This window comes from Lissotriton vulgaris, chromosome 7 (assembly GCF_964263255.1).
Source record: "Lissotriton vulgaris chromosome 7, aLisVul1.2, whole genome shotgun sequence".
In the NCBI taxonomy this organism is placed as follows: Eukaryota; Metazoa; Chordata; class Amphibia; order Caudata; family Salamandridae; genus Lissotriton; species Lissotriton vulgaris.
The window spans coordinates 1,757,403,975-1,757,422,226 of record NC_141695.1 but is presented as its reverse complement, the minus strand read 5'-3'; the positions used below and the strand labels follow the sequence as shown (position 1 = coordinate 1,757,422,226).

General features: G+C 41.5%; 1 protein-coding gene across 1 annotated transcript in view; it reads left to right on the top strand.

The window, feature by feature from the left end:
• The window catches only part of LOC147706596 (cell adhesion molecule CEACAM5-like), a 243,221-nt gene that overhangs the window by 156,566 nt on the left and 68,403 nt on the right, over positions 1-18,252 (top strand). Inside the window, exons 5-6 of the mRNA XM_086933087.1 lie at positions 1,008-1,286; positions 2,835-3,098. Coding sequence (XP_086789213.1) covers positions 1,008-1,286; positions 2,835-3,098 — 543 coding nt within the window. The remainder of the gene's footprint in view (positions 1-1,007; positions 1,287-2,834; positions 3,099-18,252) is intronic.

Below are 18,252 nucleotides of genomic sequence, written 5' to 3'. Positions count from 1 at the left end.
AAGATCTACAGATGGATCCCACCGGCATTAGAAGGACAATCATTCTGGCCCTCGTCCGCAGCAGAGTGGACTACAGCAATGCTCTCTACTCAGAAACATCATCCAAACATCAGAAACAACTACAACGCATACAGAACACCTCTGCATGCCTCATCCCCGACATCCCCCACCACAGCCACATCACTGCCCACCTGAAAGATCTGCACTGGCTCCCCGTCAAAAAGAGGATCATCTTCAAGCTCCTCACCCACGCGCACAAAGCTCTCCACTCCGTACCAGAGCATACCTCAATGAACGACTCACCTTCTACACCCCGAACCGCTAACTACGCTCCGCTGACCTCGCCACCGTCCCCCGCATCCGCCGAGCGACTGCCAACAGCAGATCGTTCTCTCACCTCACCGCAAAAACCTGGAACCTGATTCTTGCTGCTTACTATTTCCCTTTCTCTGGCCCCACTGTTACTACAGCATTCTGGCACCTTTGAGAATGTGTTGCCCTATATACATGTATTAGCATAACGTCTCACATTTTTTAGTCTTGCATGACTTGGTTGACAATTGATTGAGGCTGGTATTGTACGAGGATGCTATGGCAGTGGTGACGAGGAGACAGAGTGTATATTGGAATTTATTTTATTCGAATTCCACTGTCTGTGGCTTTGATCCTTCTTCAATAATTGTTTTGTTTTATTTTACTTTTCCTCAAAATTAACAAATCAAAAACACGGTATATTTTTATTTATTGAAGCTGTGAGAGGCCGTCTGAAATAATTGTACAACTGCACCTTGCGACTTAAGGTGATTTAATTTATTTTATAACGAAGAGAGATTAGTAACGAAATGAGGGTAAATGGTGAGCGTAAAATGTAGTAGCAGCTGTTTGAAAAAAAGAGATACTTTGGAGTTGAAAAAAAGGTTGTCGGAAAATTGTGGCAGGATCGGAAGACTCCTGTTTGGAGACATGCATCTGAGAAATTGACATTTGCACCCTTTTCTTCTCTACAGAGAATGTTTCTATCCCTGTTTTTCAAGTTGTGACTCAGAACCCGGTAGAGAATGGATCACTGGTTCTGGTCTGCAATGCATCGGGCACAGACGTCTCCTATCAGTGGTACCAGGATGACCAATTGATCACATCTGGAGGAAGGATTAATATCACTAATAACAGCAAGACCCTCACTCTTTCACCCTGCACCAGGAATGACACAGGAACCAGCTTCACCTGCAGGGCGTCCAATGCTGTCAGTCATTCCACCAGCAGCCAATACACTCTCACCGTTAGCTGTAAGTGTGACCAGGAAACTCCTAACCTGCTTTTTTTTGTCAAGTAGAAATCTAGATTTTTTTCTGAGTAAGCTTTAGATGTTAAAAATGGATCTAAAGATAGATGATGTATCATCAATTTAACTGCATGCACAGCTCCTATAACACATTGGGGACAAATAAAAGTGGGCAAGCAACAACATTGTAGTAATAGAAGACCTTAACCCTCATTACAAACGGCCTCCTAATTCGGATGGAGACGGTAACAGCAGTATCGGAATAATGACATCAGCAGAGGCACCACAGACCTCTTAACTCATCTGGATATTTTGGCATTTAAAGGCTCTAAAGCCAGACTGGGAAAAAACAGTTCCCATGATAATTCCTCTTTTTTTTTTATAGTCCCTCACGATCCAGCTCATAATGAGCCAAATGTCCCCACTGCAGGAGTTACTGATACCCGAAGAACCATGGGTAAAGTCTGTCTCATTTAATGAGGGTCCTAGTGTTACCTTTACTGGGCAGAAATGTCACACCTTTATTGGAGCATTAGAGGTTTTGTTCCTGGAATGAGGAATGTCTTGCAGTGTGTGAAAATAACACACTGTTTCTGCATGTTAATTCTGAATTAAGTGCTCTTTTGGGGCATGTAATCCAACACTTTTTTTGCAGGGGCATATATGTCCAGAAATACAAAGTCACTCACAATTCCTTACTACTGAAAACAGAAGTTTTGGTCTGAAACAGGATTACTGGCCCACTTGTAATGAGGCACTTAGTCTTTTACAGTAAGTCTATAACTAAGCATAACAATCACAAGGGTGATTTTAAATAAATCATATTTACAACATATTACAGACAAAAATAGTTCAGAATCACAGATTTTTACAAACCTTACATATTGGACAGCACATCTCCTTTGTGTATTCACCCAATGATTGTAAACCGCACAGTGCTGAGATTGCCCACCTCTCAATTTCATCTCAACTTTACTCATTTTCTCTGTCCACATTATTAAGGATAATGATGGTCTCTGTGCTCTTCTTATTTCTAATAAGAGGTAAAATCCCTTTTTTCAGGGTCCCATATAGATCAACCCCTGATTGCATGCTCCTAAAATGCCTCTTACACTACTCTATGACCTCCTTTTCCACTGTGTAGATGAAGTTACTGTATGACTTATCTTCTGCTAGGACTGGTAGCTCAGGTCCTTGACTAATTTGGTGAGCTGCCTCCACTCTTCACACTGAGACCTCACCTGGGCCACTTCAAGATACACGTCACACCCTCAGAAAATATTACCGGTTGTACAAGCTTTGTATTGTAGACAAGTAACAACACCAGCCTGGCAGTCTGCTGATAAAAGTGGTTCATGTGAACAAAATCAGAATTTTCTCAGGCTGAAAGAATCTATACATACAGTAAGGTTGGCTTTCTATAAACTATTTTTGAATGCTCATTGCTGCAGTAGTTTCATATCTAAGCTTTAATGAACACTAGCACCAAGTAGAATAGAAACAATTTGTTCCATTGCTCTTCTAAAATTTCCATTTAATGTGTTTGCTTCAGATGGACCTGACACTCCGGCGATCTCTGCCAGTCCTGAGAAGCCGGTCTATGTGGCCGGCTCAGCTCTAACCCTCTCTTGCACGGCTGCATCTCACCCTCCTGCACTGTACACATGGCTTCTCAACGGGCAATCCTTATCAAAAGCAGGACCTGAACTACGCTTTAATAATCTAACTCTGACTGACTCTGGAAACTATACCTGTAACACCACTAACAATGTCACACACCTTTCTAATCAAGCAAACTGGGGGATCCGCGTCCTGGGTGAGTAACCTCCTGCCGATTCCCTGAAAAGACGGCAGGCCCTCTCCCTTCTAGATGGTGCTGGTGGTGGGCCTCCGGTAGTTGCCTTTTAGTTGGTAGACCTTCTTTTTTTCAGTTGTCTGCTATTCAAGAAATGTCTTTTATTTGCTTTTAAAGATCATGAGAAATATTTGAAAAAGGTGAACATTTTAAATTCTTAAGCTGCAAGTGCTGTGTTTTGAGAGGTAACTTCTAAAAATACTTTAGTAATCCACTGGCTAAATTGAGATGTTAAAACATTTTTTGAAAATGAATAATTATACAACGCCTTTGATCAAAGGATGTTCTATAATGTGATGAGTGGCCTGCAGTACTTAATTTGCTGGGGCTGCTACACGAAGGAATAATGTGCCTTAGGACTGCTGTCTGCTGAGCGCAATGCTCAAGCAGGAGCAGATGCTGCCGGTCCAGATTGGGGTGCAAATAAGCTTTTTGGTTGCATTTTCAAGCCAATGTTTGACAGATCTAATTTTACTGTGCATAAAGAGTCACCCACAAGTAAAAAAACAAGTAACACGAGCAACAAACCCAGGAGTTGTGTGCGCGCACATGCACAAAAAAAACATGAGTGGTGCGCGCGAAAGAAGGAGAGGCTAGGGTGCTGAAAGCTGCCGGCTGCGTGCGTGCACACGCAAGTGAACGCAAGTGCTAGGCCGTGTGGCAGCACTTTTAAAAGCCCTAACTAAATGTCTCGCAGACAGCGCATGCGCTGGCTCAGACGAGACCTAAAATCTGGGAATATGGTTTTCGTAATTTCCCAGGTTTTGCATAAACATGTATTGAAGTACTGCCTTTGCTCTAAATTGCAACACCATACAGCACATTTGTATTGCAGGCCACTCATCTGCCTCCCTCCCTTACATGTATTACAGCGGAGACAGAACTCAAGCCATGGAACCATCTGTCACCATATCCCAGCAGGTGGTAAATGTATGGGACACCTTCTGTTCAATGTGCTCGTGAAAAATTATTCATGGCGGAAGGCAAATCAGAAAGGCTATTTCAAAGAATTGTTCACTTCATAAAACGTGTAATGAATGGTTGAAATGCATGCATTTTTAACACAGTTAAAAATATGTCTTGCGTGTCTAAGGAGGCAGCCCCACGCGTTCTACTTTTCCACGAACTCTACCTATTCATTCACTGCCCATGTTCCCCGGAACGACTTCCCTCGTCACAGAAACTCCTCTATATATGATAGGGGTCCTGGCTTTGTTCTTCCCAAGCACTCTTTCAGTCTTTGTGCTCTTCTGACTCCCATTATCTCATCCTTCTTGCTTCCTCCAAACCACTCTTCATCTGTACTGCTCTTTTATTAATGCTCCTTCGCCTTTCTAAGTCTCTCCCTTTGTCAACCATTCTCCCTGTTCACCATTCCTTCTTTCACAGCACCCTGTGGGCTCTTGTTATCTATACTTTCACTTTCTCTCGTATGAGTTTTTTCCTAAGTACGTTTTCCAACAAATCTCTCCTGTTTTCCTATTACAATCATTCTCCTTATTTCTGACTATTTCTTTCTCGCCATTCCTCACACTTGCCAGTAGCATTTACATATTATCCTTTCTACCAACGCTCCCTCTTTACATTTAACACACCACATTTAGAGCCAGGTGTACTAAGCTTTTTTGAGATAGCAAACAGCTCAATTCGCAGTATTAGGCTGTTTGCTACCGCAAAACAAGCATTGGCATAGCCAATAGGTCTTGCTTTTGGGACCTTATAAGTATGTAGTTATGCAGCACAATATGTGACAGCACGCGCCATCTTTGCCCTCCTGAAATTTAGCCACGCCTCTAACCTGCTCTACCATCTTCACTGGCTGCCTATCAAACAGCGGGTTAGCTTCAAGATGCTCTGCACCACGCACAAGATACTGACAGGAATAGCCCCAGACATTATCAATGATCTGTGCACCCTGTACACTCCATCGGGCGCGCTGCGATCAGCAAACCAGTGTCTTGCATGAACTCCTCATATACATAAAGCGAGATCTGGCGGCCGGTCTTTTAGACGACTGGCACCTGCCCTCTGGAACTCCCTTCCCTTTCACATTTGCACCGAACTGGATCACAAGACCTTTAGTTGCCACGTGAAAACCTGGCTCTTCTCTCAGATCTAATCCCTGCTTAAGTTCTCCGCTCGGTTCTGCTCTAGCGCTGGGACGCCTTTTTGCCGAGGCAGCCATGTGCTCTATAAATATTTTAATCTAATCTAATATCCTTGGTGCAACAACATTAACTGTTGCATGGCTAAACACTTATAAGGTCCCAAAGGCGAGACCTATTGGCTATGCCAATGCTTGTTTGTATTAGAGACCTAAAAACTGATACGCAACTGAAAACATTTCACCTTTTGCAGGGAGTCAACCACACCGCTCTATTAAAATAGCAAATGGAGATTGTTTTAAAGGTGTAAAAAACTCATAACATTGTAAACTCTGTGAGGTAAAATACTGAAGACTAAAGAAACTACACACGCGAAAAGTCACCAGCACAAGACTGTGTTTTACTTTTACATATTCAGAGCGGCCTGAGAAAAAAGGCAGCAACAATCCTAAGCAGCCAGAAAGACCCCTATTGCACCTCAGGCTGCGCGTATCTTTTAGGCCTATTCAGAATTTTAATAAGATGGACCAGGAAACACACAAAATTACAGAATTGTGGTAAGTGCTGTGGAATGTCGAGGTGAGTATAACATTTTGAACTGCTCAGTTGTTGAAAAGAGACCACTGTTATCACAAAGTTGCACAAAATGTTGCAGAATACATTTCATACAGAAATGTTTTACTGCGTGTGGAAACACATCATGGAAGATGCATATAGTGCAAGTCTTAGCACTCTGGGTGTCGGTGTGCCTTAATACCTTAAAATACCATGCATTTCGAGAATTCACTATACATAATGAAGATGAGGAATGCAAATAAAATCTATAAAGCAGCTACATAATCATACTGAATGCATAGCCGGGCAACAGAGGGTGCAAACAAGTGGACCCCGAAATGGGTTGTACCTTTGGGGCCAGAGTTCCCAGGGCACCCCATGGCATTGCGGAGGAGCCTTCAATAGATATGGTCTCGAACAGTCCCAACCTCAAGAGCCAGCATGACAGCTCCAGGGGCGAGGACTTGGTCTGTCTTCTCTTCAGCTCTGGGTCTCTAAGCATCCCCCCCTTACTGCCAAAACAATGCTTGTTGTCGACCTTCTCCACAACACTTCTGCAGTGGGTGGTGTGTGTGTTTGTGTGGGTGCATCAGCAAGTGGATGGCAGAGAGAACTAACCAACTATAGTTTCATAAAGAACAGTAAATAAACAAACGCCTCATCAAAGAACACTCTTCTAGTAAGTCTTGCTTTGTAGGACACAGGACAAAGGGACAGGCTTTGCTATAAAATCTCACCCATTGAAAATATTTTAGGACCCTGGCTAAGCATATTAATGAATTTTAAAACCTGGCCACTCCCAGTCCTCTAATCTCATCAACATCCTATAAGCAGTGGCATAAAGCAAAAATTATTTACTGATTCACGGACACAACAGAGCATAATTCTGGCTCAATAAATCAAAAATAAAGCTAACTAGAATTCTAAATTAAAAAATTCTGGTATGCAGTCCCTCATGTCATGTAATATACTTCAGCAACCACACATGCTGCGGCGAAGCTGACCACTACGTGTTGCTGAGGAGTTCTGCAGGCAGCACAGGTGGCAGAAATTGGCGCAATCTGCAGAATTGTGTATAAGGAGACATAATAAAATGTCTCAGAGTAGAGGCGCTTTGAAGTACTGACCCAGTCTTCAGCCGAGAAAGGCACTCTAGCCGAGCCCCAAGAGGATAAACAAGCAGGAGGAGTTTGGTGCATGAAAAAGGCACCCTCAGAAAGCATCTGACATTTGATATCAGTCTTTGACTGTACAGAAAATGTTTCAAGATAAGAGCACAAGATGAGCAGGTAACAAATGACCGGACAATCAAGGGAAACCGTATTTTTAAACTAAAGATTCCATGTATGTGTGAACTGTAAATGCCAACAACTAAGCGCGTTTTGTTTCAAAAGCAAAAAAAAAAGTTTGTGTACACAAGCAGATGGAATGGAGGGAAAGTGTGTGTTTGCAAAATAAAAAAGCTGTGTGTGTTTGTAAATTAAAGGTTCCATTAGCTGATCATCCTTTTTTCGGAAGGCCAAAAGAAACCAGCATTCGTACAAGATGAACCGTGCAAACAAAAAAACAATTGCAACGAAAATAAAATAAATTAACTGAAGATTAACACTGCATGTAATAGGGTGAAGTTGCACAGAACGGAACGAAATAACAAACGGAGGGACAAATATTCCCAAATCACCACTTAAAAGCAAGGATTTCTGAACAGCACACAAAATAACAAATGAAAAACGATGGGCTTGTTCAAAGCCCACAGAGTAGATACAGCATGTCTCAAAGAGACAGTGCATGCTCTGCCTAGGCCGGAGCTAAAAAGTGAGCTCATGGGTTGAATATCCTAATTAGAATCAAAGAAAATAAAGAAGCTACTTTTACCAATGGCTGTGTCATACTCAGTTGTAGAAATATATCCTTTCTACAACAATTGTGTCCTACTTACTGGTCCTACTCAGTGGTAGTAATGTAACATTTACAGTACAGTAGTGTCCTATGCAGTGTTAGTAATGCATCCTTTACACAACAGTTGTGTTCTACTAAGTGGAAGTAATTCTTCCTTTTGTATAACAGTTGTGCCCTACTCAGTGGTAGTAATATATCCTTTACACAATAGTTGAGTCCTACTCAGTGGTAGAAATGTTTCCTTTACATTTCTTTTGCATATAAATAAAGATTGACAGAATTTATATTTTCACCAAACTATACATTATAATTCTTCTATTCATACAAATATATTTTGCAAATCTATTAACTAAACATTTGAAAAAAGCTATGCAGATGAACGTTTGTTATAAACATAAAGATGACATGTTACAGCAAGCCCCAAAGTCCTACTTTGTGCATGATGTCATTAATGCGACTCCGCTATCAGCAACTACAGCCACAAAGATAATCTCCATGTTAGAGGTGACATCTCTAAGGCCTTCAGACTCCAATGTAAAGACACCATCAAAGGTTACACCTTCTTTCTTGGTGCAATGCAAACATAAAAGATGAACGCTGTGATGATTAAGAAGGCTGCTTTGGAACTTAGCAACTTGGGGTAGGAAACTCATAAAAGTGAAGTCTAGTGAACTTAAGAATAAGCAGCTGAAAAGGAGAGCAAAATAGACAAAAACATGAAAAGTGGAAGCAATGAGAATGGATAAAATGAGCCTCTGTCTTTTTCTTAAAATTAAGACTTCATACCTTTTAAGGGAAAATGTAGATTTGACTTCTATCCAGAGATGCTAACTGTATGCATGCTGCACTGCTTGCACCTCTACCAATAGACCAAAAGTAAAAGGTTTAATGGAGGAACCACAGTACTAGCCTTCCACTTGTAGGGCATCAGGTGGGCTGCATGCTAAGATGAAGACATGAAAAAGGATTGTGCCACAGGCGAAGTGAGCAGCAAACTGATCGATGTCTAAACTAGCCTTCTGGAGGACAATGCACGGCTAGTTTTTAGAGCTTCTTCAGATCTCACTCACGTGCAGGCAAACCTGTTAGAAGACATACAACCCAACTGACAACCCACAAAGAGATGTAACAAGCAAAAGGGTCATTCTAAACTAACATTTTTTAAAAGGTGACACATTACAACTCACCTTCCCACGGAGATAGACAGTCAGAGGGAGACGACCAGAAGTGGCAGATATATATTTATAAAAAGTGTGTGTTCACAAATAAATATTGGAATAAACGTTAGCCGAAAGGAACTTTATCAACTAACTAAAATAAATGTGGATTAATAAAAAACATCCCCAGTATATTCATCAACGTGTTTTAGTTGATTCAGTAAAGTGTAAGACTGCATTGTTTTTAAGTAACTCAACACAAACCTATGCAAATTACTGGATTATAGGACATGAGAAAGACCATCTTTAGACTCTGAAAATGAGTTGTTTGGTATTGGTGGGTTGATAACTCCACAGCCGTAACTACCAGTACTGTGCAGTAACACCAGCCAGTACTGTGCAATTATGAGTTGATACCCAGGGAATGGGTGATGCTCTGAGCAGGAAGTAAACGTTTGGAGGAGTCCTGTACTGGGTTGGAGGAGACCATGGGGAGAGGAGGGCAGAGGAGTGTATTGCTCCAGGGGAGGAACAAATACAAGAAGAGGAAGGCAAGACAATGTGAGTGACAATAAAGCCAATCAACAGTATGCAATAGACGAGCTGTAAGCCCACTGTAAATTCACAATAGGTCTTTGCAACCTTGTACTTGCACGGTCTGGTAGGCGAGCCTTAAAAACCGGTTTAGCTTATAAAATGCATAAGGTACCCATATCTATACAATGGTCTAGATTACATATTTACTTGATATTCATAGAACTTTGCAACTATAAGAGGAGTAATTTATGCCCAGGACCTCTTATTAACTAACTGTGATAAAAGGTATGTGACATATATATGCACATGCTTACGAATACTCAGTAAGTTACACCTGAGTGTGTGTGTTTATCCTATTGTCTAGAACACCCAAAAATGTCAAATAGGCTAGCAGATACCTGTACATATGTTATATACATATGTATACATTACATATGTACAAATTGTATACATTTACTGTTTTAAATATGGTTTTTGAATCTGGGGCAACTTACCATTTTATGGGTTAAACTTTTTTCCATGTGTTAATCTGACTCTTATTAATTGAACCTTTTTGTGTACTCTATTTGGCAAATGTTTGTTAAGCAAGCATAGCTGAGCATTTTATCCAATTTGGAAATGGTTATTTATACCAAATCTGTGGCATTGTTAAACAAAATGTGTGGTTGATTGTCTTGTTGTGAGGGATTTTGTGTTGGTGTGTTGTTTCATTCTGTTGGACTGTGCTGTACTTCTAATTTGTTGTTCAGGTGTGAAATTAGTGTTATATGGTGCTGTGTTAGGTTCTTGAAGCATTGTGTTTTGGTATTGCACTGTGATGCTGCTGTACCTCAATTACAGTTCTTCTATTTAACACACTTTTGCTGCACAGTGCCACCAGCTCATACTCACTACGGACGGTGAGGGATTTTTAGGGGGCAGGGATGGATGGTATTTAGGGGTTTTCAGGAGTTATCACATTAAAAACATCAGAAATAAGTTTTGACCGTTTAAAAGATGTAAATGTGAAATAATGTCTCCTGAAGTAAAGCAATAAAATAAATACCTCCTAACAAACATGTTTCTGGAAGTAAGACCTTAGCCATTGCATTTATATCCTAAAATAGGCATGCATCCACCAGTTTTAAAAATATAGTTTAGGTGAACTGGTTTCTCAGTAATGGTATTCCATAAAATCGTATCTCTATGAAATCACATTCTACCAGTTTAGTGCAGCTTAATGTTCTGATGTGAGAAGCTTAGGTAAAGAGAGCAGATCTTGCAGTTAAATTAATCAGCATTCAGAGTTTCTCCTCATCTCTACTGGTCTTGCAGGTATGGGTTCCATGTTCCTCTACTTAGGTTTTTCCTTGCTCTCTTGTCATGTCACACTTTCAGAGTTGAAGAATAGAGTCTGATTCAGTTTGTGGCAGCAGGTATCAGTGCAGTCTCTGTTGCAAGGGATATGCATATAGTACTGCTTAAAATTATTCACTTACCCAACAAACAAAACAACCAATGTGTAGACAGTGTATTCCAGAGAGGCTCACCATTGGCTTACAACATATATTTATTTGACGATTTCTGCCATCCATTTGTTATACTCAGAATTCATCTATAGAGACGTGAACAATGTAAGAAAAGAACTAAAGCGTGTGCAAATATTTTATCAATCAAGTTCATTTATTTAATCAAGCTTATTTAATAATTAACACAGAGCAGTTTTCCTTTTCATATCTAATTAATGACTATGTACTATGAATGGATGCAGAGCTAGAATATTAATGTAAAAATATCAATGTGCACAAATATCGTGGTAAAAATATTGTTGGTCTAGAATATCGAAATAAAAAATATTGTGGTGTAGAATACCGATTTTGCGTTTTTGATATCGATGTAAAAAATATCGAAGTGTTTAATATCGTTTGCAAAAAATATAGATGTTAAAAATATAGATTTTTTTATTAATGTTATGTATTTTAGTATATATTTTATATGTTTGAGATGCATGTATTTTTTGTATAAGAATTGTTTGTATTTTTAATATTTGTGTTGAAATGTTTGTATTTATTTAGTTTGTTTTTGTTTGAATTTTGCAGTTTTAGTTTTGTAGCGGGTTGTGGGTTTATAGGGGAATATGGTGTGAAGTAATTTAATTATATAAGATTTAATGATTATTTTTAGTAGTCATACCTTTTTTATTTGAATTTTGCATTTTTATTTCTGTAGCAGGTACTGGGTTTATAGGGGGTAGCGTGGGCAGAAATTTAATTATAGTAAATGTATTGATTAATTTTTAATCATTAATGTTTGTTGAATTGAGATGTGCTAAATATGTACATTAATTTTGTATTAATTATTTAATCATTAGTTGTTCATTTTAATTAACTAATTGGAAATTTACTATGTTAATTGTATAATTATTTTTAGGTGTGTGTTGTGTTTATACGTGAAAATGGTGAGAAGAGTGGGAAGTAATTTAATTTTAATTGATAAATTAATCTTTAGTTAAATATTTTGAGTTAATTAATTAGTAATTGTGCAATTATTTTTTGTGGTGTGGTGTTTATAGGTGTAAATGATGGGATGGGTGGGAAGTAATTTATTTTTAATTTACGAATTAATAATTAGTTGTTAATAAATAAAACATAATTAATTAGTAATTAATAATGGTAATTGTTTTATTTTAGGTGTGTTTTGTGCATATTATAGTGTTAAAGAATGTGTATTTAATGAATGTTTATTAGTCTTTTTTATTGATACTTATTTGTAAAATCATTAATTATGTTAATATTGGCAAACAAAAAAACATTTAAAATGTAAATGTATTTATTTTATTTCCTACGCTATAACACCACCACTTTCCCTACTGTGCACTCACTGGAGTTCGAATAGTAATTTTTACCCCTCTGCTATCCAATACTTTTCCTACTGCTGCACTAATTGGAGTGGGAATAGTAATTTATACCCCTCCGGTATCCAACATTTTCCCTACTGTTGCACTCTTTGGAGTTGGAATAGTCATTTTTACGCCTCCGCTATCCAATACTTTCCCTACTGTTGCAATCACTGGAGTGGGAATAGTAATGTTCACCCCTCCGCTACCCAACGTTTTACCTACTGTTGCACTCTTTGGAGTGGGAATAGTATTTTTTACCACTCCAATATCCAACATTTTCACTACTGTTATAATTATTTTACTGTGAAATGTTTGTTGTAATTTTTTTTATAATAGTTAAATGTTTGTATTACTTACAAAATGGTATTTTTAAATTGTAAATGATTGATATAAGTATTACATTTATTTTTATGTAATTTAAAAGTTTACAAATTCAATAAAGATAATTGTTAAATTATTTTTAATTAAAAAAATGTATATGTATAAATTATGTTCGTGTGTTTATATTTTTTAATTAAGTTTGTTTGTAATATTTAGTTAAAATGTATATTTACTTTGATTTGTTTTGTTAAAAATATGAATAATTAAAACATTGTATTTAATTGTATATATATATATATAAAAATCGAGATTTTTTACATCTATATATTTAACATCTATATTTGTTACATCAATATTTTTGTTTCGCTATTTTTGTACTTACCTGGTTAAGTATAGGGAGTCAATAATTTTGTATTCTATATTTTTACTGCGATATTTTTGTCATCATTATTTTTTACATCAATATTTTATCAGTAAACCATATGAATGATTTACTTTCCTTTTTTCACAAAGTGTAGTACAAAATAAAACAGAAAATGAATTGATTCAGATGTATGAAAAGACCCTACAATATGTTTACTCTTGAACACTGCATACAATAGAAACGCTTGTTTCATCTTGGACACACGTTTTGTAGAAATCATTAAGCTGTTAGGAAATGGCTTTAATGTGGGGTTTTTTCAAAAGGGCTAGTGGTAAAATATGAGGATCGGTAAAAAGGGGAGCTTTTGTTAATCTAATGCAGATTTTTTTCTCAAACATGTCTTGTTATTTATTCGATTACACCTATCAACTATTTAATTTTTAATTACAAGTGAAGTTGCAAATAGGTGCACGTGTGCAGAAATGTAAAGTGTCATCCGTCACCGGGACTGCCTCAGTCCCCTGCATTCACTGTACTATTGACTTTGTATCCCACTCTGGTGACGTCAGACTTGTTTAATGCTACACATACAAGTGCAGCATAGAATTACTTTATAAACCGCCCTGCCTTATTCATGTACATTGCATTAGTGTTCTTTCTTTACACATGATAAACCCATGTTATACATTAACTACTCTTCTCACCAACAGACAGGGGAAGCCTTGTGGGAATTTTCTTGTTTTTTGCTCTGGCTTCACCCACAGGTTCACGGGTAAATTATTAAATTCTCCAGCACTCAAAAGGTCTTCTGCAAACTGCAGTTTCCATGGTCACTACTAATCATAAATCAACTTAATGAGTTTTCAATCATTCTCTATAGGCAGATGTTACACAAATATTACTGTATATAGGAATATCAAGTGGTGTAATACATCTATGGGACGTGTAGTAAAGTCAATAAATAGTCGTGAAACACCAAAGGTGACAGGCACTGGTGGGGCAACTCTTGAATGTACGGGGTGCACTGCACTGCCCACGTCTTCCCATATGTTGTCTTCCAAACCTGGGAAAGGGCATGTCTGTACCTTTCAAAACAGCCCCCCTGAAACGTCTGTGCATTCAATCTTGTCTCAAGCATTAAGATATATCCTGAGGATTCCGAAATGTTGAGTCTGCAGACGGACTGTGTAGGAAGAATTAATAATGTATTATATGAGATAAAGGACATGATCGCATGAGTCTGATGCAGTCCAGAAGGGGGAAAGCTCAACTCTCAGTGTGCATGGTGATAAAGGCACCGCACCATTTGCCAGTGATTATTAGTGGACTTGTATCTAGGACAATAGTTAAATCAAGGAAGGGAGGCTCTCCAGAGTACGCAGAGGACTTTTGTCCAATAAGATCTGGTGCCTGTCTGATAGCCCGCTTCCCGGTGGTGAAGGGACATCACTGGGGTTCTTTCCTTGCTAGAAGGAGCTGATCTTGTGAAATGAAATGCATTAAAACCAATCTGCTGCTAAGAGAGAGAAGGAGCCTGTCTACCCTGCAGAGGTGCGATAGATCTGAAGCGACACAGCAGCTTGACTCCCATTGGTGCGATACGCTGGCTGAAGGAAGTCTGAGAAGAGGGATCTGTAGGTCCAGAGAAGCATGGAGTTCAGTCTCTCCATCAAATGGCACCCAGCAGTATCCATGGCAACAAGTGTGGCCGAGCAAACATCACCACTGCGGCAGAAAAGCAGAATGACCATTACACCAGAGGAGTGTGCCTGAGCAGACTGGGCTGCTACGACAAGAGAAGTGTTTCTGAGCGGGCTTCGCTGTAACGACAAGAGCAGTGTACCTGAGCGGGCTGACCTGCTAGCACTAGAGAAATGAGCCTAAGCGGACTACACTGCTACGACTAGTGAAGTGAGCCTAAGCGGACTGCGCTGCTATTACAAGAGAAGTGTGCCTGTGTGGACTGCGCTGCTATGACAAGAGAAGTGTGCCTGAGCGGGCTTCGCTGCTACGACAAGAGAAGTGTGCCTGAGCGGACTGCACTGCTATGACTAGAGAAGTGTGCCTTAGTGGACTACACTGCTATGACAAGAGAAGTGTACCTGAGTGGACTGCACTGCTATGACAAGAGAAGTGAGCCTAAACGGACTGCACTGCTACCACTAGAGAAGTGAGCCTAAGCGGACTGCTCTGCTATGACAAAAGAAGTGTGCCTGAACGGACTGCGCTGCTATGACAAGAGAAGTGTGCCTGAGCGGACTGCGCTGCTATGACAAGAGAAGTGTGTCTGAGCGGACTGTGCTGCTATGACAAGAGAAGTGTGCCTGAGCAGGTTGCACTGCTACGACTAGAGAAGTGTGCCTGAGCGGACTGGGCTGCTACGACTAGAGAAGTGAGCCTAAACGGACTGCGCTGCTATGACAAGAGAAGTGTGCCTGAGCTGGCTGCCCTGCTACCACTAGAGAAGTGAGCCTAAGCGGACTGTGCTGCTATGACTAGAGAAGTTACCCTAAGCGGACTGCACTGCTACGACTAGAGAAGTGAGCCTAACCGGACTGCACTGCTACGACTAGAGAAGAGAGCCTAAACGGACTGCTCTGCTATGACAAGAGAAGTGTGCCTGAGCGGACTGCGCTGCTATGACAAGAGAAGTGTGCCTGAGCGGACTGCGCTGCTATGACAAGAGAAGTGTCCCTGAGCGGGCTGCCCTGCTACCACTAGAGAAGTGAGCCTAAGCGGACTGCACTGCTACCACTAGAGAAGTGAGCCTAAACGGACTGCTCTGCTATGACAAGAGAAGTGTGCCTGAGCGAACTGCACTGCTGCGACTAGAGAAGTGAGCCTAAGCGGACTGTACTGCTACGACTAGAGAAGTGAGCCTAAGCGGACTACACTGCTACGACTAGAGAAGTGAGCCTAAACGGACTGCTCTGCTATGACAAGAGAAGTGTGCCTGAGCGGACTGCGCTGCTATGACAAGAGAAGTGAGCCTAAGCGGACTGCACTGCTACGACTAGAGAAGTGAGCCTAAGTGGACTGCACTGCTACGACTAGAGAAGTAAGCCTAAACGGACTGCTCTGCTATGACAAGAGAAGTTTGCCTGATCGGACTGCGCTGCTATGACAAGAGAAGTGTGCCTGAGTGGACTGCGCTGCTACGACTAGAGAAGTGAGGCTAAGCGGACTGCACTGCTACGACTAGAGAAGTGAGCCTAAGCGGACTGCACTGCTACGACTAGAGAAGTGAGCCTAAGCGGATTGCACTGCTACGACTAGAGAAGTGAGCCTAAACGGACTGCTCTGCTATGACAAGAGAATTGTGCCTGAGCGGACTGCACTGCTATGACAAGAGAAGTGTGCCTGAGCGGACTGCGCTGCTATGACAAGAGAAGTGTCCTTGAGCGGGCTGCCCTGCTACCACTAGAGAAGTGAGCCTAAGCGGACTGCACTGCTACGACTAGAGAAGTGAGCCTAAACGGACTGCTCTGCTATGACAAGAGAAGTGTGCCTGAGCGGACTGCGGTGCTATGACAAGAGAAGTGAGCCTAAGCGGACTGCTCTGCTACGACTAGAGAAGTGAGCCTAAGCTGACTGCACTGCTAGGACTAGAGAAGTGAGCCTAAGCGGACTGCACTGCTACGACTAGAGAAGTGAGCCTAAGCGGACTGCACTGCTACAACTAGAAAAGTGAGCCTAAGCGGACTGCTCTGCTATGACAAGAGAAGTGTGCCTCAGCGGACTGGGCTGCTATGACAAGAGAAGTGAGCCTAAGCGGAGTGCACTGCTACGACTAGAGAAGTGAGCCTAAACGGACTGCACTGCTACGACTAGAGAAGTGAGCCTAAGCGGACTGCACTGCTATGACAAGAGAAGTGAGCCTAAACGGACTGCACTGCTACGACTAGAGAAGTGAGCCTAAGCGGACTGCACTGCTACGACTAGAGCAGTGAACCTAAGCGGACTGCACTGCTATGACAAGAGAAGTGTGCCTGAGCGGACTGGGCTGCTATGAGAAGAGAAGTGAGCCTAAGCGGACTGCGCTGCTCTGACAAGAGAAGTGTCCCTGAGCGGGCTGCCCTGCTACCACTAGAGAAGTGAGCCTAAGCGGACTGCGCTGCTACGACTAGAGAAGTGAGCCTAAGCGGACTGCACTGCTACGACTAGAGAAGTGAGCCTAAGCGGACTGGGCTGCTATGACAAGAGAAGTAAGCCTAAGCGGACTGCACTGCTACGACTAGAGAAGTGAGCCTAAACGGACTGCACTGCTACGACTAGAGAAGTGAGCCTAAGCGGACTGCACTGCTACGACTAGAGAAGTGAGCCTAAGCGGACTGCGCTGCTATGACAAGAGAAGTGAGCCTAAGCGGACTGCGCTGCTATGACAAGAGAAGTGTCCCTGAGCGGGCTGCCCTGCTACCACTAGAGAAGTGAGCCTAAGCGGACTGCGCTGCTACGACTAGAGAAGTGAGCCTAAGCGGACTGCACTGCTACGACTAGAGAAGTGAGCCTAAGCGGACTGGGCTGCTATGACAAGAGAAGTGAGCCTAAGCGGACTGGGCTGCTATGACAAGAGAAGTGAGCCTAAGCGGACTGCACTGTTATGACAAGAGAAGTGTGCCTGAGCGGACTGCGCTGCTATGACAAGAGAAGTGAGCCTAAGCGGACTGCGCTGCTATGACAAGAGAAGTGTGCCTGAGCGGACTGGGCTGCTATGACAAGAGAAGTGTGCCTGAGCGGGCTGCCCTGCTATGCCAAGATAAGTGGGCCTGAGCAGACAGTGCTACTCATTCTTCTGTAGCAGGACTGTGCCTCCGCGGCCGCAAGGACTGTGACAAGTTTAACTTTGATGATTTACCTCCACCACCCACCCCTGACTCACTGAAGCCCAGAGGCAGGTTGGTCTTCACCTGGAAGCTTGCATCATCATCAGGGTCCCGAACCCTTGTTAGTACCAACCTCCCTGCCCCCGCTCTGCAGAATGTAGGAGGAACCTCCAATTGGCGTGTCTTCTTCTGGAAGTGGGAGGAAGAAGGATGTGAGCTGTGTGTCTGCTCCTGCTGCTCGAAAGGCGCATTGTTTGAAATACATGATGAATGCAATCATTGTTGAAAAGAAAAAAGGTTGAATAAATACAACAGAGAACTCAAGAAACAGTTGTTTAAACGTTATTGAAATTGTTCTTTTGAGTGCATCCTGGGGACGTTTTCCACTGGAAGGGATAACGCCAGTCTTGGCATGCTCGAAAGGACTGACATGCGTCTGCTGTGGCGAGAACCAAGAAGCTGGAGCTGTTTTTGAA